At 48.8% G+C, this 24,351-nt stretch overlaps 2 protein-coding genes across 2 annotated transcripts in view; one reads left to right on the top strand and one right to left on the bottom strand.

The window, feature by feature from the left end:
* Positions 1 to 2,230, top strand: part of RNF10 (ring finger protein 10) — a 34,783-nt gene extending 32,553 nt beyond the window's left edge. Inside the window, exons 15-17 of the mRNA XM_018061127.1 lie at positions 362 to 419; positions 517 to 675; positions 1,270 to 2,230. Coding sequence (XP_017916616.1) covers positions 362 to 419; positions 517 to 675; positions 1,270 to 1,346 — 294 coding nt within the window. The 3' untranslated portion in view covers positions 1,347 to 2,230. The remainder of the gene's footprint in view (positions 1 to 361; positions 420 to 516; positions 676 to 1,269) is intronic.
* On the bottom strand, positions 3,307 to 5,547 carry POP5 (POP5 homolog, ribonuclease P/MRP subunit). Its single transcript, XM_005691570.3, has 5 exons — positions 5,438 to 5,547; positions 5,214 to 5,356; positions 4,050 to 4,199; positions 3,793 to 3,876; positions 3,307 to 3,694 (listed from the first exon to the last, which is right to left on the bottom strand). The coding sequence occupies exons 1-5, from the start codon at positions 5,455 to 5,457 to the stop codon at positions 3,579 to 3,581; spliced, it is 513 nt and encodes a 170-aa protein (XP_005691627.2). The 5' UTR covers positions 5,458 to 5,547; the 3' UTR covers positions 3,307 to 3,578.

Raw genomic sequence — 24,351 nt, 5'->3', positions numbered from 1 at the left:
TTAGGCATCTCCAGAAGAGGAGGAAAATCTTGTCCAGAAGAAAGGAATGACACAAAGTCGGGATTCCCCACTTCAAAATCAGAGTATAAATCTCTTGTGCCTTCTTTGCAGTATTCTTTACCTGTTTCCTAAGGAACAGAACAGGTTCTGGTTTCCCACTTCGTTAGTTTCACTGTCAGTTCAGGATAATAGGTGACATGACGAAAACACTGTGTTAGGAAAAGAAATATCCAGAAAATTTTTTCCCAGTCGGGGTAGTTGATTCTTTGTCCCCTGTACCAGTCAGTGTCAAGGTAGGAGTCTGGAGAAGAAATAGGATCAGTAACTTAAATTCTCTCCCTTCCTTTTCCCACTTTGGCAGATGCTGAGAGTTGGAAAAGCAAAAGCAGATGTATGGCCCAAAACTGCTCCAAAGAAAGGTGAGAATGGCCCTCTGATAAAGGGGAAGCTTGGACCCCTTCAGAAAGTAGAAGGCTCTGGAGTTGTTTCTGCAATTTTAACACTGATCTTTTTTAGATGAAAACACCTTAGGTCCTCCTGCCCCTGTGGACAGCGATGGGGAGAGTGATAACTCAGACCGAGTTCCTGTGCCCAGTTTCCAGAATTCCTTCAGCCAAGCTATTGAAGCAGCCTTCATGAAACTGGACACACCGGTGACTTCAGATCCACTCTCTGGTAAAGGCACAGGAGCGGGGTGCTCGGCTCGGGGCTGTTTCCTCCTGGATCCACGGGCACTGATCACTAATCACTTGTCGCTTTCCCTCTGAACCTCAGGGCTCGCATTCTAGTGTTAACTAACATCCCATCTGGTATATCAGATGGCTCCTTTTTGTACCCCAGACTAATTCTTGAGGACTTTGTGAAGTTCTGTATAACTTTTTTTTTTCCCCAGCCTTACAGATTTCTGAATCCTGAGGTGGTGAAGGTGGCTAGTAGATAGATGGAGGTCAAACTCAAAGCACACCCCCACTCTGTAGTATTCACGACTAGCATTTATGATGTGCTTCCTACACGCCTAGCATTGTGCCAATTTTATTCTCCCAGTAACCCTATTAAATGGGTATAACTCACATTACAGATGAGCTGGGCTAGGCACCTAAGTGATGTGTCTGAAGACAAACACCCAGAGAGTGCAAGGTCCGGTATTTGAATCCAGGCAGTCTAATTCCAGAACCTGCACTGGTGTTCCCTGTGACTCCCATCAGTGGAAACTGGCCAGGGGGCAAAAGGGTGGCATTCTAAGCTAAGTCCTTTCTGTTTTTTGTTTAGAAGAGAAAGGAGGAAAGAAAAGAAAGAAACAGAAACAGAAGCTCCTGTTCAGCACCTCCATCGTCCACACCAAGTGACACTACTGGCCCAGGCTAACCTCTCCATCTGGTTTTCTTTTATTTGCGCTTTTGTTTTGCTGCTGTAATTTTTAAGTATTTGAGTTTGAACAGATTAGCTCTGGGGGGAGGGGGTTTCCACAATGTGAGGGGGAACCAAGAAAATTTTAAATACAGTGTATTTTCCAGCTTCCCGTCTTTACACCAAAATAAAGTATTGACACTCACAAGAGAGCTCTTCCTGCCAAGGTTTTTAGTTTGTTGCCAGGTAGTCTTTTTGACCCATGTGTAATTAGTTTTTCTCAACCCCAACTTAAGTTTTAGTCTCTTGGAGCAGCCCAAACCAGTGTTAGGGCACCTTGCTTTCAGCACACCTATTGGTGTGTCTTTTAAAAATAGTTGAATCTTTTTCTATTTGTTCAGTACTCCTCTCGTTAAAGAAACAGAGGGATGGGAATAAAATGGATGTAGGATACCCAGCTTGAATTATAGTTTTTCTTATGACAACCAGGCTGTGGTGTCAGACCCAGGTTGTGCTTGTATGTGTGATGGAGGGTTTTACCTTCTGTTTGGCACAGAAAGTTGTAACTGTAATTGACTAAGGAGGCCCTAGGACCTGATAGCCTTTAGGTCAAACTTGTTTCAAGTGACAGTGGCCTGCATGAATTACAGAAACAGAGGACTCTGGCACACCCGGAGGCAGAGCAGGACAGGTTTGAAAGCAGTGGGGATGCCTCCCCCAGCCCCTGCCCCCCACTGCCTCCCTGTTGTCTAGAGCAGTCTTACACCTTGGTTTGAGCTGAATGAATTTGAGTGATGTGAATTATTTTGCTGCTTAATAAAGTGACCTCTAGGTATAATAGACTATGAAGGCAAATAGTTGAAATAAATCACCTGCATAAGCATTGTGAGCTTTCTGGTTTCTTTTAAGATTTATTTCAGGTCAGCTAGACATATATTTCTTAATAGGTTAAGGTAACAGCTGCTGTGAACTTGAGCAATTCTGTTTTCATGGAGTCATGTGTTTAACTAGTGTCAGGCCTAAAGGGTTCTTGATCTGGGCTCATTAGTTCTACCCTCCCATTCTTAAAATGACAAATGTTTGTTAAATGTATTAATATGTAAGGGACTTTTGAGTGATGTCCATTTTATGAAGGAGAGAGTATCTCCTTGAAGTGTCTTTAGTAGGTAGTAGATCAGAACGGGTCATGTCTCTCGTCTCTCGTAATTCCTGTGAGTGCATTGTCTCACCTACCTTCGGGCGCCAGGCAGGTATAAGGCAATAGAGAAGGGTGGAACTGCAGAAAACAACCAGATGTTGGCAGCTGCTATTTGACTTTGAATAATGAGTGACATCATTATTACAAAGATATTTTCCCCCACTCAAAAGTGTAAGAATTGTATTATTATTTTTTGTCAGGTTACCTGGTTAGGTATTGGCAAAGAATCTGTTTATTTTTAAGGTCCTTTGGGTCATTGAGACCAGCTCTAGATCTGTGCCGGTTTAGTTGCTGTGTCTCACTAACACTATTACTCTGGGGACTTCCCTAGATGTCTAGTGGTTAAGACTCTTGAGTTTCCACTGTGAGGGACCTGGGATCAATCCCTGGTCAAGGAGCTGAGATCCTACATGCCCCGCACTGTGGACAAGTAAACTTCAAAACTGCTTCTCTGAATGACCTGGGTTGCTTAGGGCCCAACCGAGGGCAGGAATATTAGGTCTCCAGTGGGAGGCTATACATCTAGGACCACACAGGGAGCTGGTCTTGCTACTGAGGCCAGGGATGGAAGAGGAAAGAGACTAGGCCAACCATGAACTTCACATTCACACTAAATGCTCCTGCTGCTAAGTCACTTCAGTTGTGTCCGACTCTGTGACCCCATGGCAGCCCACCAGGCTCCCCTGTCCCTGGGAGTCTCCAGCCAAGAACACTGGAGTGGGTTGCCATTTCCTTCTCCAGTGCATGAAAGTGAAAAGTGCTAACAGAAGCCAAATACATTTATTAAACCTGCTGTTAGATACAAAGATGCGTATAAGGACAGGGGCTTCACAACTGCAGAACCACTTAACCAGGCAATGCTGGGTAAAGGTGACTTCGGTTAGTTTTAAGTAAGTCCATTTTGAGCTGGTCACCTGGCCTCTTGGTCCGCAGTCATCCAGTTTGGGAACTGCAGAAGATGCTGCTGCCTCTCAGAATGTCCCATCCCAGTGGGTGGACCCCAAGGCCTGGGCACAGCACAGTGTGCAAAGGTTCACTCCATTGGCTCAGCAGTCTCCTCGCCGCCGCTATCGGAAAGCTCCTCCCCAGCGGACTCCTCCTCTAGTAAACAGCTTTTAGTGACAGACTTCTGGATAGCCTCCCGCTCTCCTGCAGAAAGAGCATGGTGAAGAGCATGAGTGACCTCTCATTCAGCCAGAGGCCATGGGCAGTCCCTGCTCAGTGGGCACAGGGCTAGCATCCCTTACCTTCATCAGTACAGTTCTGCAACAGGATCAACAGCTGTCTCCTGTTGTACTGAATCAGGAACTTCTGGCATGTTCTAATTGTACCTGGCACAGGTAAGAGCTTTGTGGTCAGCAGCTTGTGGAAAGTATTTGCCTCAGAGTCTAGCAGAGCTCGGAAAAAGTATCTTGCCTTTAGCAGGAGAGCAGGAATACCCACCTACCACAGAAGATCGATGCTGAACCTGTTACAAACCCAGCCATATCCCATGCACCCCTACCTCCCACGTGTAAGGTGTTGAGAAAACATGGGTAGCGGTGTCCTTTGTTCTCCAAGTATGTAATGAAGGGAAGAGCTGACCACACAAGCCGGTAGAATTCCTTCCTGCATCGGAGTAGCACTATTCCGGTATAGGCGTTGAGGTATCGCACTACAGCAGGGGGAAAAAAAATCATTTGGGGAACTGGACTGTCAGGGATGGGTTAAAAATCTTTGGATGATTGAACGCCTACATGCTAGAGATCAGAGATGGCTCAAGACAGTGGCACTTAGAATGCATCAGTAAGTAAAAACTTCATTTCTGAAGGGGAAAACAAATTAGGACAGCCCATTTACAGATGGTAAAGAATCCCCCTATAATGCAGAAGACCCAGGTTTGATCCCTGGGTTGGGACGATCCCCTGGAGAAGGAGACAGCTATCCACTCCAGTATTCTTACCTGGAGAATTTCATGAATCGGATAGAGAAGCCTGGGACGGACAAGACTGAGCGACTTAACACTTCATTTACGGAAGGGAGAAACATCCAGTGCCCTACACACCACTAAGAATTGGTGAATTTAGAATTTAAAACGTTCTTCTAATGCACTGACTAGTGCAGAGATCCACCTTCTCCAGCCCCTGGATGAAAACCAAGTTGTCCTATAACTGGGTTATGTAGGTTTTTCAGTCATCTGAGTCTCACCTGAGGTGGGACAGCTATGCCTATGTGGATCACCTCTGGAATTCAAAGAATATGGTAAAAGTGAATGACAGTAGTGTGGATGTTGAGAGGGCCTGCTCCTATTTACATACAACTGTGTGTCCTGTAGGAGAAGGCAATGGCACCCCACTTCAGTACTCTTGCCTGGAAAATCCCATGGACAGAGGAGCCTGGTAGGCTCCCGTCCATGGGGTCGCTAAGAGTTGGGCACGACTGAGCGACTTCACTTTCACTTTTCACTTTCATGCATTGGAGAAGGAAATGGCAACCCACTCCAGTGTTCTTGCCTGGAGAATCTCAGGGACCGAGGAGCCTAGTGGGCTGCCATCTATGGGGTCTTACATAGGACAGACAGTACACAAGGCTTGGCAGTTCCCGGGGTCCTTCGTGCCCCTTTCTCCCTCCTGTGGCCACTGCCCCTTCCAAGCCCCGCCGTCCGCCCGGTTCCCAAGCACCCTCGCACCCGCGAAGCCGATGGAACAGGCGGCAGCACCGAAAGTCCCGTGCACGCGGGCGATCGTGTCCCGTACCAGGGTGCCCAGCACTCGGTCCTCCAGAGTCAGGCGGCAGCGGGGGTCGTCAGACACCACTTCGCAGAGCAGGTACCTGTGGCGGGCGAGAGGGAAGTGAGCACGGGGCTAGGCCCGCGGGGACCGGGCAAGGGGCTGTTGGCAAGAGACTGCTTACCTATGCTTGAATCGCACCATGGCTGCCTCCACCTCCGGCGGCCAGACACGCAAACCGGATGTCTGCTTTCTCCTCGGCGGCCAATAGGAAGTTGGCCTGGCAGCCACTCCGGGAGGCGGAGCTAGAATGTAGGCGGAGCCCTGTGTCAGTCTCCCCTGAGCTCCGCCTCTCTCTACAGTGCGCAGGCGTCCTGCTCAATTCCGAGCTGATGGAGTTGTTGGGAGCTAGGCTGAGCGATCGGAGAAGGCAATGGCACCCCACTCAAGTACTCTTGCCTGGAAAATCCCATGGGTGGAGAAGCCTGGTGGGCTGCAGTCCATGGGGTCGCTAAGAGTCGGACACGACTGAGCGACTTCACTTTCACTTTTCACTTTAATGCATTGGAGAAGGAAATGGCAACCCACTCCAGTGTTCTTGCCTGGAGAATCCCAGGGACGGCGGAGCCTGGTGAGCTGCCGTTATGGGGTCGCACAGAGTCGGACACGACTGAAGCGACTTAGCAGCAGCAGCAGGCTGCGTGATTGATGCATTTTTGTGCCTGTGATAGGTGGTTGTGCCCACTCATTAATTTTGTAGGATGCTCCCGCGGCATTTGGAGCCTCCACGATGTTTACTTTCTATTACTTTGCAACACAGTCGTGCGTGCATTTATATTTTCTCCCCAGGCTGGAAGATCTTGAGGGCAAGATCTTGCACACACAAGCCAAGGATTCACAGAGGGGAAATCAGGACTCTCATATTCAGAATACAGCTCAGTTCAATTTCCCCTTACAGCCAAATATGTTATTACTGTTTAGGCCTTTCAACAAACTTACGGAGTCAGGTGTATTGTCTCACTTTTTGTGCAAAACCCATCTGTGATCATTGTATTTTGTTTCTGTTTATTCTGTGTGTACTCGTTTTTTAAACAGAAAAGCACAAAGAAGCAAATAAAGATAAGTTATAACCCCAGCATCAAGAGAGAATAATTTATCATGTAGTGCGTTTTCTTCCCTAGTTTTCCCCTATGCCTGCAGTTCTCTTTGTGATGTCCAGGAACCATTGAGTTTTCTGAGATTCTTTCAGAGAGTCTCCAGGATCAAGTTACTTTCTTAATACTACTAAGATGCTATTTGTTTCACTTTCTCAGAGCGGACAGTAAAGCTTTCCAGAGGCCACATGACATGTACTGACATTATTGCTCTGATGGTGAAAAGAATTGTGCATTGTGTTTTAAATATTTCTCAGTTTTAATAAACATGGTAAATATCAACATATTCCACTAAACAAAAGCTCTTTGGGATCCTCAATAATTTAATGAGTGAAAAAGTGTCCTGAGGCAAAAAAAAAAAACAGATGAGAACTTCGGCTGTATGTTAAATTATATTTTTTTCTTTTATTTTCTTTTTAAGAATAGAATCATATAGTTTAGTATTCTTCCCCTCCCCTGCCCGAATATCCTTTAAAAAATAAAGGTTATCTTAGTGAGGCATAACATACATAAAGGGCATATTAAGTGAATTTTTACATATGTATAGACTTTTGCAACTATTGCCTAGATAGAACATTTCCAGTGCCCAAGAAGTTTCCTGTGCCCTCTTCTCAGCCAAAAACCTTCCCAGAAGTGACCTCTATTCTGATTTCTATCATGATTGATAAGCTTTGCCTGTTCTTGAACTTTGTGTATGTGCGTGTGTTAGTCGCTCAGTCGTGTCTGATTCTTTGTGACTCCATGGACTGTAGCCTGCCAGGCTCCTCTGTCCATGGGATTCTCCAGGCAAGAATACTGGAGTGGGTTGCCATGCCCTTCTCCAAGGAATCTTCCCGACCCAGGGATTGAACCCAGGTCTCTGGCATTGCAGGCAGATTCTTTACCACTTGAACTACAGTTTTCCCATATTCTTGAACTTTATATAAATATAAATCTCCAACAGCGTGTTTGTGTGTGTCTGTGTGTATGGCTCCTTTCTCTCAACATATTGTCTTTAGATTCATTCTGTCATTTGACTATATTTTCATGTCAACTGTTTATGGTTTAGTGACAGCCACAACAACAATTCTTCAAGGTTATTTTTCAGCTGCCCCAGATGGCACTGTTTAGAGGTAGCACTGCTAAACAGGTCTATATTTCCATTATGGACATTTAAATTTGTTCCAGAATTTCTTGTTATACCCAGCGCTTTGATGCTCAGCCTTATATCTAGCTCTTTGTAGCCATCCTTGACTATTTATTTGTAGACCTGTCAGGGACCTGGCAGGCCCTGTGAGAACCATGAAGGGAGTCAGATTTCACAACCGACTGTTTGCAGTATTTGGAATGAGTTCTCAATTTTTCCATCTCACTCTAAATCACCTTAAAGAGGGGACAGCTGTGGCCCTGCCCAGGGCTCTTTCCTCCTCATCCAAGAACCACCTCATTATCTAAAAACGGTCCCCGCCAGCGTCCTCCTTTGGCCAGCAGGGGGCGGCAGATGCTCGTAATGTGTGGAGAAAGTCTCGGCCTCTGCGTTTCCCGCCTCCCCTGCTGCTGCTGCTGCTGCTGCTGCTGCTAAATCGCTTTCAGTCGTGTCCCCGCCTCCCCTTCCATCCTTAAATAAAATAACTCCCCTAACTCCAGCCTTCAACTCATTTAATTCCCCAATCGCGCCATTTCATAGATGCAGCTGGGGCTCTGACCAAAGTCACACGTTCAATAAGAAGCAAGATCAGAATTCCAACTCCAGGACATCCGACTTCGGGGTCCTGGCTCTGGTCTAAACCGCTAAAGTCTTTCTGTGAGCGGTTTCGCCGTCCACTTTGTATATACACTGGAGAGACTACAGGTGTAAATTAGAATCTCTCCGTCGTTTACCAGACACGTGCTGTCGAGGCGATTAATTCATGTCTCCAGATCTCAGTTTCCTCATCAGTGTGATGGGATAATAATGGTTTCTCCCTCGTGCTTGGTGCATATGAGATTTAAACGAGATGCCACGGGCAAACGCCTAGCTAGCACCTTGAGTGCACTGTAAACGTGATTTTGAGCGAATGACTTACTGCCACCCGCAGGCACAGCCCCGGGGGAAGCACACCGGGTTCGTGCTGGGCCTCCTCTCCTCGGATCCTGCCCGGCGCCCTGCGTCCAGGACTGACCAGGGTCCCGACACCCGCGGGCCGGGCTGCAGGGAGGGGAGGCGTGGGCGGCAAGGGCCGCTCGCGGCGGTAATTAGCCGGTGTGGGCTCCCGCCTCGCCAGCCGCTAATTACACGTCTCCTAATGAGGCCGGCGGCTGTTTGCAATCACTCGGGTCCCCGCCGCGCGGCGCGGGAGGCCGTGGGGGAATCCCCCCGCTGGGGCGTGGACGGCGGTTGCAGCCCGCGACCGCGAGATCCGCTGGGCGGCGGCAGGGGTGCGCCCGAGAGGCGTCTGCTCTGCAATGTGCGCCTGGCTCAGTCAGTCTTCGGAATCATTATCATCCCACTTTACAGATGAGGAAGGGGGCTGAGGCTCGGAAAGGCGAACTCAGGCGCAAAACTCACGCTGAAATAGTCTAATCCAATGCTCTTAACACGGTGCGGCCTGGATCAGTGGGGTACGTGGCTGTTGTGACTCCTGGGACTTTCAGATGCTTGCGTCCCAGATCAGATAAAAGAGGCGGGCGGGGGGCGGGGGGTGGGGAGTGCGGGCGTAGAGGGGGACTTCCTTTGAGCTCTTTCCCTCCTTCCCATTTGAAGGTTCTCACCATCAATTTGCCCTTTCGGATCAGACACAAAGCCGAGTATCAGCTCCAGTAAGGCCTTTAAAGTTTACTTGGAAAGGTAAGTCACAACCCATTTCACAGACTGGGAAACCTGGTCCATTTCCTAGGAGGTGGTTGGGGCTACTGTTAGAATGCTCCCATAGTGATGCATGTGGGTGCATGTGAGATTTAAATGAGATACCGTGGGCAAACACCTAGCACCGTGAATTCCCTGGTGATCCGGCGGTTGGGACTTGCTGCTTTTACTGCTGACAGCGCAGGTTCAGTCCCTGGTCGGGGAACTAAGATCCTGCAAGCCATGTGGGGTGGCTAGGGGGACAATAAAAGCTCCCATAACATCAAGGTGGGCTTCCAGGATGGCTCAGCCTAAAGAAAAAGTGAAAGTGAAGTCGCTCAGTTGTGTCCAACTCTTTGCAACCCCATGGACCAGGCCCCTCCCACCATGGGATTTTCTAGGTGAGAGTACTGGAGTGGGTTGCCATTTCCTTCTCCAGGGAATCTTCCCCACCCAGGGATCGAAACCAGGTCTCCCACATTGTAGACAGATGCTTTACCATCTGAACCACCAGGGAATGCAGGATCCCTGGGTGGGGAACATCCCCTGAAGGAGGAAACGGCAACCCATTCCAATATTCTTGCCTGAAAAATCCCATGGACAGAGGAGCCTGACGGGCTACAGTCCATGGGGTCACAAAGAGTCAGACACAACTGAGCACACAGTTCAGAGGTTCAACACGAGGGTTCAGGTCAGTTCAGTCGCTCAGTCGTGTCCAACTCTTTGCGAACCCATGAATCGCAGCACACCAGGCCTCCCTGTCCCATCACCAACTCCCGGAGTTCACTCAGACTCACGTCCATCGAGTCCGTGATGCCATCCAGCCATCTCATCCTCTGTCGTCCCCTTCTCCTCCTGCCCCCAATCTCTCCCAGCATCAGAGTCTTTTCCAATGAGTCAACTCTTCACATGAGGTGGCCAAAGTACTGGAGTTTCAGCTTTAGCATCATTCCCTCCAAAGAAATCCCAGGGCTGATCTCCTTCAGAATGGACTGGTTGGATCTCCTTGCAGTCTAAGGGACTCTCAAGAGTCTTCTCCAACACCGCAGTTCAAAAGCATCAATTCTTTGGTGCTCAGCCTTCTTCACAGTCCAACTCTCACATCCATACATGACCACTGGAAAAACCCTAGCCTTGACTAGACGGACCTTAGTCAGCAAAGTAATGTCTCTGCTTTTGAGTATGCTATCTATCTTGTTCTCCTCTGGGATGGGATCCAGTATAGCTGCTTTCCTTCTTTTTTTTTTTTAAATTTTTATTTATTTTTAACTGCATCAGGTCTTAGTTGCACTGCCCAGGCTTCTCTCTAGGTGTGTCCTGAGGGTTTAGTTGCCCCATGGCATGTGGGATGGAACCTGCGTCGCTTGAATCGGAAGCAGATTCTTAACCACTGGACCACTCAGGAAGTCCCTAGCTGCCTCTATTCTTCATCCTTATGTTCTGGGCTACCATTTATTGGACTCTCACTATGAGCCAGACACTGTCCTGAGCACTTTGTGGGCTTGACTTCCTTTAGTCCTCACAATAACCCCATGAACATAGACCCCATTATTCTCTGAGGCTCAGGGAGGAAAGTGATTTGCCCAGGTCACCCTTGCAGGGCGCCATTGCTGTGCCATCCATTAACAGGCAGTGGTTATCACAAGACCAGTAACGTGGGCCAGTTAGAGCGGTGGTTAGAAGTCCCATCAGCCACTGGGCGGCACCACAGTGGGCCCCTCTCCCAAGCGAGCAACTGTCACCAAGCGACCTTCATGGGCTATTCAGTCGTTGGAGTGGTCGTCCGTCAGGAGGAGAGTAACGTAAGAGACTGATCACCGCCTGCTCTCCGGGGCACTCCAGCTCACCCGGCCTCAGGCCAGTGAGCAGGGGACCCAGGGGACAGGCTGTGTCCTGCAGGGCTCCAGAACCCTCACTATGGCCGTCCATGGCCGGGCCCAGGGCTTGAGGCGGCGGGGACCCTCTCCCCCTTCCCTGCCTCTACGCTGCGACCTACTGGCGGTGGCCAGCTGTGTGTGATGCCATCTGTGGGACCTGGCCCTGGCCATTTGGGTGGCCTGAGGAGCCTGAGGGCTGGCTGGGTTGATGTTTTTGAACTGTGGTTGGAGAAGACTCTTGAGAGTCCCTTGGACTGCAAGGAGATCCTACCAGTCCATCCTAAAGGAGATCAGTCCTGGGTGTTCATTGAAATGACTGATGCTGAAGCTGAAACTCCAATACTTTGGCCACCTCATGCGAAGAGCTGACTCATTTGAAAATACCCTGATGCTGGGAAAGACTGAACGCGGAAGGAGAAGGGGACAACAGAAGATGAGATGGTTGGATGGCATCACCAACTCAATGGACATGAGTTCTGGGAGTTGGTGATGGACAGAGAGGCCTGGCATGCTGCAGAGAATGGGTTCGCAAAGAGCTGGACATGACTGGAGGACTGAACTGAACTGAGGAGCCTAAGGACTGGCTGGGTCCGGATGCTTGGGTCCCTCAGTGATGATAGCTTGGCAGGGCCTGGGGACCTGCCCCTGAGGGTGCCACCAGCTGAGACCTGCCTCCTCAGCTGGGCCTGAGCACTGGTGGGAGGACCCAGACTGGGTGCTGGACAAAGGCTTTGGGACAGGGTGACAGCTCCTCCAGGGACCCCTTCCTCTCAACCAGGGCCTGGACCTTGGAGGGTGACAGGTGTGCCTTTGGGACCTTGCCCTTTCTTGTCAGAACAGAGAATAACATTTGTTTGGCGGAGATTTATAGGAACGTTGTTACCTGATCTCAGGAACAAAGGATCTGACACCGAGACATTTGCAACTCACCATGCCCCTTCCTTACCTTTCCTAGAAAAGGGCTTTGCTGAGAGCTTTCTGGGAGTTTGGGGTTTTAAAGGCACGAGCCACCGGTCTCCTTTAGGACCCTGCCCCAAACCTTTCTCTGTTCCAAACTCTGACGTTTCGGTATCATTTGGCCTCACTGTGCGTTGGGCACATGGATTTGAGTTTCCGTAACAATTTCAGCAGAGACCTTTTGTTTTACCCCTCAAACCTGTGCTCTTGACCTCTTGCTTTCTACCTCTCCTGGGATGTCTGGGACCTAGAAGGATGTTCAAAGGAGGTATATGCAGTTGGGATGCCATTCTGAAGTATCTTTGGCATCCAGGGGGTCCTGACTGGAGCCTGCATGCTGCCACAGTGGATGGTGGCAAAGAAAAATAGTTCCGCGTCAGCATCTTGTTAAGCAGCCGCTGCTCATTAGGGGCTCCTGCTCTTCTAATCCAATCAACCAGTTACCTATAAAACCTTCACGGGGACAACCTGGATAAAATTAAACCTTCCATCGCCTTGGCCAGGGGCCTGGGGGGCTGCTGCATACTCTGGGTTGCTGGGGCAGGGACAGCCCTCCCTGAGCCTCAGAGACAGAATATCATGCTTGTCCTTCATCCTCCCTTCCTTGTGGACCTCCTTCCCTTTGCCCTGCCTGCCATGAGGATTCATTTATCCCCACATTCATTGAAATTACAAGGGCACTACTGTTTGACCCAGCAATTTCTCCACCAGCAATTTATCCCATTGAGATTCTTGGGCTTGTACCCAATGACAAGTAGCCCAGGGTGTGTCTTGCATCATTGTTTGTGATGGTAAAAGGCTACCTTAGTGTCCACCAGAAAGGATCCACTGTATGTCTACATTTATTGGACAACCATGTGCCAGAGAATTTGCTAAATGCTTCACATCAGTTCAGTTCAGTTGCTCAGTCATGTCCAGCTTGTTGAGACCCCACAGACTGCAGCAAGCCAGGCTTCCCTGTCCATCACTAACTCCTGGAGCTTGCTCAAACTCATGTTCATTGAGTTGGTGATGTCATCCAACCATCTCATCCTCTGTCATCCCCTTCTCCCTCTGCCTTCAATCTTTTCCAGCATTGGGGTCTTTTCCAAGGAGTCAGTTCTTCTCATCAAGTGGCCAAAGTATTGAAGCTTCAGCTTCAGCATCAGTCCTTCCAGTGAATATTCAGGACTGATTTCCTTTAGAATTGACTGGTTTAATCTCCTTGCCATTCAAGGGACTCTCAAGTCTTCCAAAAAATAAAAAAATTAAAAAAAATAATTTAAAAATAAATAACATAAAAAATAAATAAATAATTAAAAAAAAAAAACATAAAAAGAGAGTCTTCTCCAACACCACAGTTCAAAAGCATCAATTCTTCGGCACTCAGCCTTCTTTATGGTCCAACTCTCATATCCACATGTGACTACTGGAAAATCCATAGCTTTGACTAAACGGACCTTTGTCAGCAAAGTAATGTCTCTGCTTTTTAATACGCTGTCTAGGTTGGTCATGGCTTGGTCATATGCATCACATAGATTGACTCATCTAATCCTCACAGCTACCCCGTAAGGCAGGGACTTAGCTGTTTTTTCCTTTTTTTCCATCGTATTTATTTATTCATTCCTGGCTGTGCTGGGTCTTCGTGGCTACTTGGGCTTTTCTCTAGTTGTGGCAGGCAGGGGCTACTCTCTAGCTGAGCACGGGCTTCTCCTAGCGATGTCTTCTCTTGTTGCGAAGCATGGGCTCTAGGGTGTGAGGGCTTCAGCAGCTGTGGCGCATGGGTGCAGTAATCGCAGCTCCCCGGCTCTAGGGCTCTAGACTATAGTCTCAAGAGTTGTGGTGCAAGGCTTAGTGGCTCCTTGGCGTGTGGGATCTTCCCGGACCAGGGACTGAACCTGTGTCTCGTGCAATGGCAGGCAGATTCTTTAACCACTGAGCCACCAGGGAAGCCCAGGACTTAGTTTTAGTAACCCCTTATGACAGATGAGGACACCGAGGCTCAGGGAGAACTAGGAACTTGCTGAAGCTTCACATAGCTGGTAAGGAAGGTTGGCTGAAGATGGCAGAGTGGAAGGACATGTGCTCATTGCCTCCTGTGAGAACACACAGCTAGCTGGTAAGCAGCAGGGCCAGGCTTGGACCCAGGCAGTTCTTGTCCTTAACCACTGTCCTAGTCAGCTTCTCTGTCTTTATGGGCTTGAAAATTTTCCAGAAGGTGACACAAAAGCTTTAACAGTGGTTACCTCTGGGGAGTAGAATTATAGGTGCAAAATAGAAGGGGAATGTCCCTTTTTACTGTGTCCCTCTTTGGACCGTATTATTTTACCATGAGCATATGTTAGTTTCATAATTTAGAGCACTTATTGAGCCCCAGTTGCCACAGTGTGTTATTAGTAATCCTTCCCTCAACTCTGGTCGTGGATTCTGTCATGATCCTCGTTTTGCAGGTGAGGAAGCTGAGCTCACCTAGGTGGTTTTGCTCAGCAACACGTCTGGGAATGGCAAAGGACTGATTGTCATATCAGTGCTCATTCCCCTAATTTTTATTAGCCTCTTGGTGAAGAGGGAAGGGAAGGTCCAGAGGGCAGAAAAGTAGTTAAAAACAGACCCCAAAGCCTATGGAGTTCAAGTCCAGACTCAGCCACTCATTGTGTGCCCTTGGGCAAGTCACTTCTCTCTGAACCTGTTTCCTCTCTGTGAGAATTAAATGACTTACCTCCATGTTAGGGCTTCCCTGGTGGCTCAGACAGTGAAGAATCTGCCTGCAATGCAGGAGACCCAGGGTTAATCCCTGAGTCAGGAAGATCCCCTGGAGAAGGGAATGGCAACCCACTCCAGTATTCTTGCCTGGAGAACCGTATGGACAGAGGAGGCTGGCAGGCTACAGTCCATAGGGTCGCAGAGTCTTTCACACACACATACTTCCTTGTCAAGTACTTAGAGCCCATCTAATTGTAGACACTCAAGAAATGCTGAATATTTTTACATATTGTCCTGAATGCTGTCTCCCCCAGTTTCAAGCTCAGAGCAGTCCTGTCTCCCAGCTGGTGGGTTCAGCTCTGGCTTTTCCAGCCCCCACCCTGAAGGGAGAGGCCCAACCCCCGCTGCTCCCCAGCCTCCAACAGACGTCCTTCAGGATTGGTTCTCCTGGGTTATCCCACTGTGGTGTGTTGTGATCAGAATTGATCACATCACCAGAGCTGGAAAAAGGGGCAGAGCTGCAGGGCTGGTGTGGCCCAGATCCAGGGTGAGGCTGAGACGGGCAGCCTCCCAGTTCGGGATGTTCCCAGCGCCTTCCCACCGCTCATGCTTGGAGGGAGAAGGGTCTCAAAATAGCTGTTGCTTCCCCAGCACGGCGCTAGGCCAGGGACAGGAATAGACATCTGGGGGTGGCCGCCTCAGCTTCCCTCAGGAGCCCTAAGGGACCGGGAATAGGCAGAGGCCAGCCTCCCCCCAGGGTGGGGAGGTGGATAGTGCAGCTGTCAATATGCAGCGACCTCCCTGTGACAGTCCAGCCCCTGCAAAGTGTCACCCCAGCTGGGCTGGGGGGTCAAACAGGCCACCAGCACTGGCTAGATACTGGCCATGGCCTGGACCCTTAGACCAATAGGAAGTGCCCTTCAACATTGACTCCTGCAGTCCTCTCTTGACAAGCAGGGAACCTGAGGCTGGGAGAGAAGTTCACATGCTTGAGATCACAACACTGGTTAGAAACTAAAGCTGACAGAAGAGGCAGACCCTGGGGGTTTGAGTGGCTTTATAGCATGGTGATTGAAAGGTTAAAGGACTCAGACTACCTGGGTTCAGATCCAGCCTCCACTACTTATGACCTGTATACATTCTCTTGGACCTCAATTCCATTGCCTGTAAAATGGGCACGATAATAGTTCCCATCTTCTTTAGTTGTTCTGGAGGATTGAATGAATTCGTACTGGTGGCTATTATGATTCTTAGTGTTTCCTCATTCGTTTCCTCACTTGTTCATCCCTAAGGCATAGGCCTACATTAGGGTAGCTCATGGTGTGGCAACAGGAGATTGGTTGATATTTCAGGGAACCTGCCAGGTGCCAGCTACTATACAAAGTATTTTTTACCTCATTTATTCCTCATGGCAACAGAAGAGGAGCCATTGTCATGCCCTATTTTATGCATGAAGGGAGTGAGGCTCAGAGAGGTGAGGTCCCTTCTCCAGCGTCACATTGCCAGGAGGTTGCAGAGCTAGGATTTGAATTCTGGACTGCCTGCCTGCAGAGCTCATGCAAACGAATGCATGACGCTGTCTCTTTACTGGGGAGATGGCCCAAGTGTTCAGTAGGTACTGTCCAGAGATTGGGTATGAGGTGTTTTTTTGGTTTTGGCCACACCTCACGGCCATGCAGGATATTAGTTCCCTGACCAGGGATTGAACCTGCGTCTCTTTAAGTCGAAGCAGCATTTTTAACCCCTGGACCACCAGGACCATCTGGGTAGAAAGTGTTGGGTGCATGGAGGAGGGCTGCACTCTGCCAGCCTTTAGCTTATCACCCCTGCCCCTAGCAGCCTCTCCCTGACTTCTTTCTTCTCCAGGCTGCTCCTAGTCACCAGGGCCTTTTCATTTAAAATTGCAATTAATTATAAAACAGCAAGCTATTATTTTTCATGATTCTATGACAGTACAGTTCTTTGTGTGGCTGGGGGCACTGGGATAGCTGGAAGTTTCTGAAGTGGCCTCACTCACATAAGCCTGGTAGTCGGTGCTGGGGGGGGGGCCTCAGTTCATCTCCATGTGGCCTGTCCATGAGGCTTGGGCTTCTTACAGCATAGCAGCTGGCTTCCAAGAAGCGGAAGTTGCCTTATTCCTTAGGCCTGGCTCCGAAGCCCCAGAACATCACTTCTGCTGCATCAACATGGTCAGTCCTAAGGCCAGCCTCATTCACGGGGAGAGGAAGTAAGCACTCCGTCTTTATTATTGCACAATTTAGTGCAATTAGTGCAATTTAGTGGCTTTTAGTGCATTCACAATGTTGTGCAACCAGCACTTCTCCCTAATTTTAACTTTCATCATCTCGTAAGAACTTTCATCATCTCATTGCTCTTCATTCCCCCTCTTTCCAGCCCCTGGCAATCACTAGTCTGTTTTCTGTCTCTATGGATTTGCCCATTCTACATATTTCATATAAAAGAAATCATAAAATGTGACTTTTTGTGTCTGATTTCTTTAGCCTAATGTTTTTGAAGTTCATCTATGTGCAGCAAGTATCCGTGCTTCATTTTTTTTAATGGCTTAATTGTATTCCATTGTATGGACATAATGCAATTTGCTAATCCATTCATCTGATGGACATTTGGGTTGTTTCCATCTTTTGGTGATTATGAATTGTGAATATACAAATGATCATTTGTGTATAAATTGTTGTCTGAATAGCTGTTTTCAGTTCTTGACCTGGGAGCTGGGCCATATGGTAATTCCATACTTAACTTTTTGAGGCCCCAACAAACTTTTTTTCACAGCAGCTGTACCATTGTATATTCCCATCAGCAATGGGAACTACTATTTCTCCAGATACTTGCTAACATTTTTTTTTTAATTGAAGCAATCCTAGTGGGTGTGAGGTGATAGTCATTGTGGTTTTGATTTGTATTTACTTAATGACCAGTGATCTTGAACATCTCTTCATGTGCTTTTTGACCATTTGTTTATCTTCTTTGGAGAGATGTACTTTGTTCATTTTTCAGTTGGGTTGTTTGTCTTTTCTGTTGCTGAGTTTAAGAGTTCTTTGCATATTCTGAACACTAGACCTTTCTCTGATTTATGAATATTTCTCCCATCCTATAGGTAACCTTCTCACTTTCTTCGTCCTTTAGTGCACAAAACTTTTTACTTTTCATGAAGTCCCATTTATTTTTAATTTTCTTTCTCATGTTTTTGGTGTCAAATCTAAGAATTCATTGCCAAATCCAAAGTCATGAAGATTCACCCCTATATATTCTTCTAATTGTTTTATAGTTTTAGCTCTTTAGGTCACTGATCCATTTTGTGTTAATTTTGAGGCACAGAGAGGTTGAGTAACTTACCCAATGCCACCTAGCTAATAAGCAGCAGAACTGAGACTCAAACCCAGGCCATCAGGCTTCACTGTGCTGACTAGTGGGGAGAGCATTAAATAGGGCAGTTTGTTCAGGGAACAATACTCTAAAGGTGACGGTTGAGAGGAGACCATAGACATCAGTCATGGGAAGTCCAGGAGGGGTCTAGCTCCATGCTTTGGCATGTGGTTAAGCTCTATCCCTTGGCAAATAGTCAGCATGCCCTTACCAGAAGGGGAGGGATAGTTAGGAGCCATCTTCGGAGGCAATCCAACCTAGCAGGTCTTGGTGATGAGTTGGCCATGAAGGCTTGGGGAGGGAAAATGGAGGAGAAGGCAGGATGCCATCCATATTTCTGGACTGAGTTACTGTCATTGGGCAGATGGGGAAGGCTGAGGGAAGAACAAGACATAGGCGAAGGAAAGAACTCAGTCCTGGACATGTTGAGTTTGAGCCCCCTGAGTCATCCAGGCACCAAATGCTAAAGGAAACATACAAGGATGCTAAGGTTTTCATTCATTCAACGAATTGCTATGGGACACCTAATACTAATACCAGGTAACATTTACGTGGTGCCAACCATGGGCCAGGCGCATAGTACTTTTTTTTTAACATTTACTGTGTGCTCATTGCCTGGTACTTGACAAATATTATCTAAAATTCTTAAAAAATTCAGAGTGATGGATATTCCTAGCTCCATTTTTCATGTGAGAAAACTAAAGCTCAGTTGGCTCCTTAACTTGTCCAAAGTTGCATAGCAAGTTAGCAGCAGAGCCAGAATTTAATTGCAGACCTTCTGTCTTTAAGATCTGAGCTTCCTCACTTTTCAAAAAATTGAGCTGTAGCCCTTCCCTGTGTTAATCCCTCAGTTGTATCGAACTCTTTGTGACCCCTTAGACTGTAGCCTGCCAGGCTCCTCTGTCCATGGAATTCTCCAGGCAAGAATACTGGAGTGGGTTGCCATTTCCTTCTCCAGGGGATCTTCCCAACCCAGGGATCAAACCCTGGCATCCTGAATTGCAGGCAGATTATTTACCATCTGAGCCACTAGGAAAGCACCCCAGGTGGTCCATTGGTTGAGAATCCACCTGCCAATGCAAGGGACTCAGGTTCAATCTCTGGTCTGGAAAGATCCCACATGTCACGTGACAACTAAGCCTGTGTACCACAATTACTGAGCCTGAGCGCTGAAACTACTGAAGCCCAAGTGCCCTAGAGCCTGTGCTCCACAACAAGAGAGTAGCCCCCACTTGCTGCAACAAGAGAAAGCCTGCATACATCAATGAAGCCCCAGTGCAACCAAAAATAAATAAATACTATTTAAAAAAATTGAGCTATAATGTACATACAGTGAACTGAACAAATCTTGAGTTTGTTCATCAAATTTAGTATATGCCACCTCTCAGGTACAGACGTAGAACATTTCCAGCCCCCTAGAAAGCTCCCTCTCAGGCATATTTAATTCCTATGGTAACACTAGGAGGTAGGTATTATTATTGTCCCCATTCTTCAGATGAGGAAACTGAGGCTCAGAGAGGTAAGACCACATGGCCATGACCCGCCCCGCACCACGGGAGGGGTGGTGGTGGAATCTGGATTCTAACTCAGACCTATAGGACTAGGAGCTTAAAGTCTTTTCTACCTCCCCTCCACCCCAAGATTTCTCCCGAAGGCAAAAGCCCAGACCCTCAGGCCCTCTGAGGCCACACTGAGGACCACCTCACCCCTCATGGGGCTGGGACTGGACTCAGACCTAGTAGGGGGTTGGTTCTTGAGGGCAGGAGCTGGCCTCTGCTGAAGGATGAGAGGCCCTCATTTGTGGCTTTGTGGGGCTAAGGAGGAGGCGGATTTAGGATGAGGAGAGAGGAATGCAATGAGCTCTTCCTCGTGCCCCATCCCCATCAGTCACAGAGGATGAACAGTGGGCAAGAGTCCAGCTGGGGCCCTTGCCCAGCAATAGGCCCAGGGGGAAAAAGTTCAGCTGTCTGGAACTGATTGGCCTAAAGTGAGGGGAGGAGGGGGCTCTGGACCATTTCCTCAGCATCCTTGGAGCAGCTGGGAGGACCCCAGGAGTGTCCTCGGCACCTCTTCCCACCTCCATGTGTCTGCCCTGCAATGCTCCCCGCCAACCCTGACCTCTTCTCCTGTCCCTCTGCTTCAGCTAAAACTGACCTCCTTGCTTTCTCTCCAACCTGTCAAGCTCCTTCCCGCCTCAGGGCCTTTGTACTCAATGTTCCCTCCATCTGGATCCTTCTGCCTCCTGGACTTCCTAGGGCTGGCGTCTTATCATGCATCTCCACTCAAATGTCACGTTGTCAGAGTGATCTTTCCTGAACAAGTTGCCCTACTTAATGCCCTTCCTACCAGCCAGCACAAAGGAGCCAGATGGCCTGGGTTTGAATCTCAGCTCTGCTGCTTATTAGCTGGGTCGCACTGGGCAAGTTACTTAACCTTTCTGTGCCAGTTTCCTCAGCTATAAATGGGGCTGATGACAATAGTGCCTAGCTCATAGTGTTGTAGTAAGGATGATGCTTTCGAAAAATGTGCTGCCCATGTTAGATGCTTTATAAAAATGTGCTGTTATTCACAGAGCACTCATCCCATTCTGAAATTATCCCTATTACTGATTTACTTGTTACCCCAATTAGAATGTGAGCTCTGGACTTCCCCGGCGGTCCAGTAGTTGGGAGTCTGCCTGCCAATGCAGGAGACACGGGTTTGATCCCTGGTCCAGGAAGACTCCAGATGCTGCAGGGCAACTGGTCCTGGGCGCCATAACTACTGAGCCCTTAAGCCCTAAAGCCTGCGCTCTGCAACAACAGAAGCCACGGCAATGAGAAGCCCACGCACCTCAACTAGAGAGTAGCCTCATTCGCCACAACCAGAGAAAGGCGGCATGCAGCAACATGAAGATCCAGCCCAACTGAAAAGAAATAATAAAAATTTAAAAAACTATAAGAAAAAGAATGTGAGCCCTGCACCTTGAATCCGTCTATGTTGGTTCACTGCTCTGTGCCCAGTAAGGGCCTGGCCCACAGTAATGCATGTGGGTTGAATAAATTGAATGGACAAATAAGCCAGGCTGCTAGATGACTCTGCTCGCAGCTCCCTGAACATGCCATGCTCCCTCTCACTTCTCGACCTTTGTGTCTGCTGCTCCCTCTGCCTGGAGCCATCCCCCAGAGGGAGGGAGGGGAACAATGAAGAAAGACTGCCTTGCAGCCATCCAGGTTTCCCTCTTAACCCCTCTTCCACCACCTTCTGCCTGAGGCACCCACAAGAGAGCCTCGAGTGAGAATCTAGACTCTCTGGAACTAGAATCACCTGTTACTACCTTCTTGTTCTGGAGCTGGGGAAACTGGCCCAGAGAGGAGAAAGGACTGGGCCAAGGTCTTGTAGCCAGTTGAGGGCTACATTCTCACCATTGGATGTCCCGGTATGTCACCTGGAGGTCCCTTCCAGTGTCCGCGCTGGTCCTGCCTCCCCGCATGGGGCCAGAGACAAGTGGCGAGTAAGGGGCTTTGGCTACTACCTTCTGCCCCTGGGAGGAGGGGCCAGGGCAGCTGGGCCTAGTGAAGCGACACGCTTCTGGCTCTTCTACTTCGTAATCTTGTGGCCTTGGACTCTCGGAGCCTCAGTTTACACCCCTGGAAGATGAGGAGATGGAAACCCACCTTCTGGGGTCGCTGGGAAGATTTGCATTAAAAGCCCTCATGCATCGAGCACATATTCGCAACTACTCCATGGGGCAGGAATGAATTTTATGCCCAGCTTCCAGATAAGGAAACTGAGGCTCAGAATGGGGGCAAAATGATTTGTCCAAGATCCTAGAGCCAGCAAAAGAGAGTGCAGGGATTCGAATCCAGCAGGCTGACAACAGAGCTCCCATTCTCAGCTGGGCACTCCATCCTAGGCAGAGGGTAGGCACCCAACAGAGGGTAGCTACAGGTAGGTACCCCCTGATTGAGCTCCTAGGAAAACCTCGTTTGAGGTTGGCACCATCTTCGAGGACAAGAGCATTGCAAACCACATCTTTCCTTCATTTTCCTCCCCTCCAGTCCCCACTTGGAGGGCTCTCACAACCTCTCTCTGATGAGATTTTCGGATTATCCCCTTCTTGATTAGTTCCAGAGTCTCCCAGCAGAGGCACAAGTTATTTTGGGGACTTGATGGCTCCCTCTGGCTGCCTCTGACCTCCCCCCACCGCTCCCCCGACAGTTGCAAACACCTCTGTCAGTTCGTTTAGGGTTCATTAGCTGCCTCCCTGCCGCTCACTTTCTGCCCCTGCAGCTCAGACTCTAGCCCAACACCTGCTCTCTGCTCCGCTCTCCCGCCCCACAGCTACTTCTGTTTGGTAGGGGTGGAAGAATGTCAAATCTCTCCTAATCCTTGGCCCCCAAGACTTTGCCCCAGGGCGGAGACCCTCCCTCCAGTTTCGGGGTTTTTCCAGCCAAACCTCACATACCATTTGGATGCAAATATTTTCTCCCTGTTCCTTTTGGAATTGAGTCTCCAGTGTTGTTCAGCATGCGGTGGGAATAGCTCAGAAATTTCCAAGACTAAATTTTATGGTATGTATATTTTACCACAATTAAAAAAAAAATCCCCAAAGGGACACAGGATGAGGGGAGGGGTTGCCCGCGTTATGTCGCAGAGCGTGGGGTCGGCGTCACAGGGGCGTGGTGTGGGTTCTGCTGTCGCTGTCTGTCCTCTCTGCTTCTTGCTCTCCTTTCCAGCTCTGAGCTCTGCCAGGGCCGCCCGCAGGCCTTGCTTGCTTTTCAAAAATAACTCCAGAGTTTCTTCCCGAGGTGGGGGGGCTGCTTCCTTGGTGTCCCAGGCTGTGAGTTAATCCTTACAAGGCAAGACTTCCTGAAGCCAATTCAGGTTGGGCCGGTTGGGGGGAACGTCTTCGGTGGTCTGTCTGAAGTAGTTCAGATGCCAGCATCTGGGTCTAGCACCTGTTACCTTCAAGGAAGCAGGGTCCTCCCTGGTGCCCAAAAGGTCATTCATTCTTTTGTTTAACAAGCATCATTAGTGCTTGCTGGCTGCAGAACTCACCTCTGGGTGGCCGCTATTCTTCCCTCCTTTGTTTTTGCTTCTCTTTGAATTCCCACTTCCTTCTCTAACGTAGGGGATCTTAATTAGGGTGGCCAGTCGTCCCCCAAGGAAACAGATGGCGTGCTCAAAATTGGGCAACTTGAGAAAGACCGAATAAAGGACAGCTTAGGTGTGAGCAGAGGGTAGGGAAATTGCTGCCACCTTGCTAGGAGCAGGCTGAGCCCAAGGAGCAGTTCTTCCCAGAAAGAGCTGTGTGCAGAGGGCCACCTTTCAGAGAAGCTGTGACCTTCTTTTGTGGGGGCAGCCAGCCTGAGGTGGCCTGCAGTTGAGAGGGGGTTGGAGGTGCAGAGGAATAAGCATCCGACTTCCTTTTCTCTTCCCATCTCCACCTCCTGGGGGCTCCGCATTGGCCAAACCTGATTAGAAGCCAAAGGACATGGGAGATTGTTGAGTCTGAAGTGGTCGGTCTCCCTGGGCACAAAGCAGGTTGGGGGAAAGTGGAGCCTGCTCCTGGATGGATGGACGGATGGAGGGTCATCAACTTGATCACCATCTGGGAGTAAACAGTAGGAGTCACAGTAGGTCTCATGACACACGCTCAATAAATGTCAGCTACTATTATTAGCGGTTATATTTAGTTATTTACTGTTGTGGAACAAGTTATCTCAGAGGACTCCATGGTGGTCCAATGGTTAGGACTCCACGATTTCCACTGCTGAGGCCCCGGGTTCGATCCCTGATCAGGGAACTAAGATCCTACAAGCTGAACGGTGTGGTGTAGCCAAAAAAAAAAAAAACAAAAAACAAAACCCAAACCGTTGTCTGATAATTTATACATGTGAATTTTTGCCCCAAACAAACAAACAAACCTCCAAGTTACTGAACAACTTAGTGGCTTAAAACAAATACATATTACCTCACACAGTTCCTATGGGTCAGCTGGGAGCAGCTTCGCTGGACGGTCCTGACTCTGTCTCTCCTGAGGTTACAGCAAAGCTGTCGGCCACTCATCTCGAGCAGTTCACTCCTGAGGCTGGCGAGGCGGTGCTGGCTGTTGGCAGGAGGCTTCAAGTTCTTTGCCATCCAGATTTCTCCACAGGGCTGCTTGAGAGTCCTCATGGTATGGTGGGTGGCTTGCTTCCCTCAGAAAGAATGAGCCAAGAGCACAAGTCCTCAAGATGTTTTCTGACCTCGTCTGGAA

The sequence above is a fragment of the Capra hircus genome, chromosome 17 (genome assembly GCF_001704415.2).
Source record: "Capra hircus breed San Clemente chromosome 17, ASM170441v1, whole genome shotgun sequence".
NCBI classification, from domain to species: Eukaryota; Metazoa; Chordata; class Mammalia; order Artiodactyla; family Bovidae; genus Capra; species Capra hircus.
Note: the sequence above shows the minus strand (reverse complement) of the source record. Positions and strands in the feature narration are given on the sequence as shown.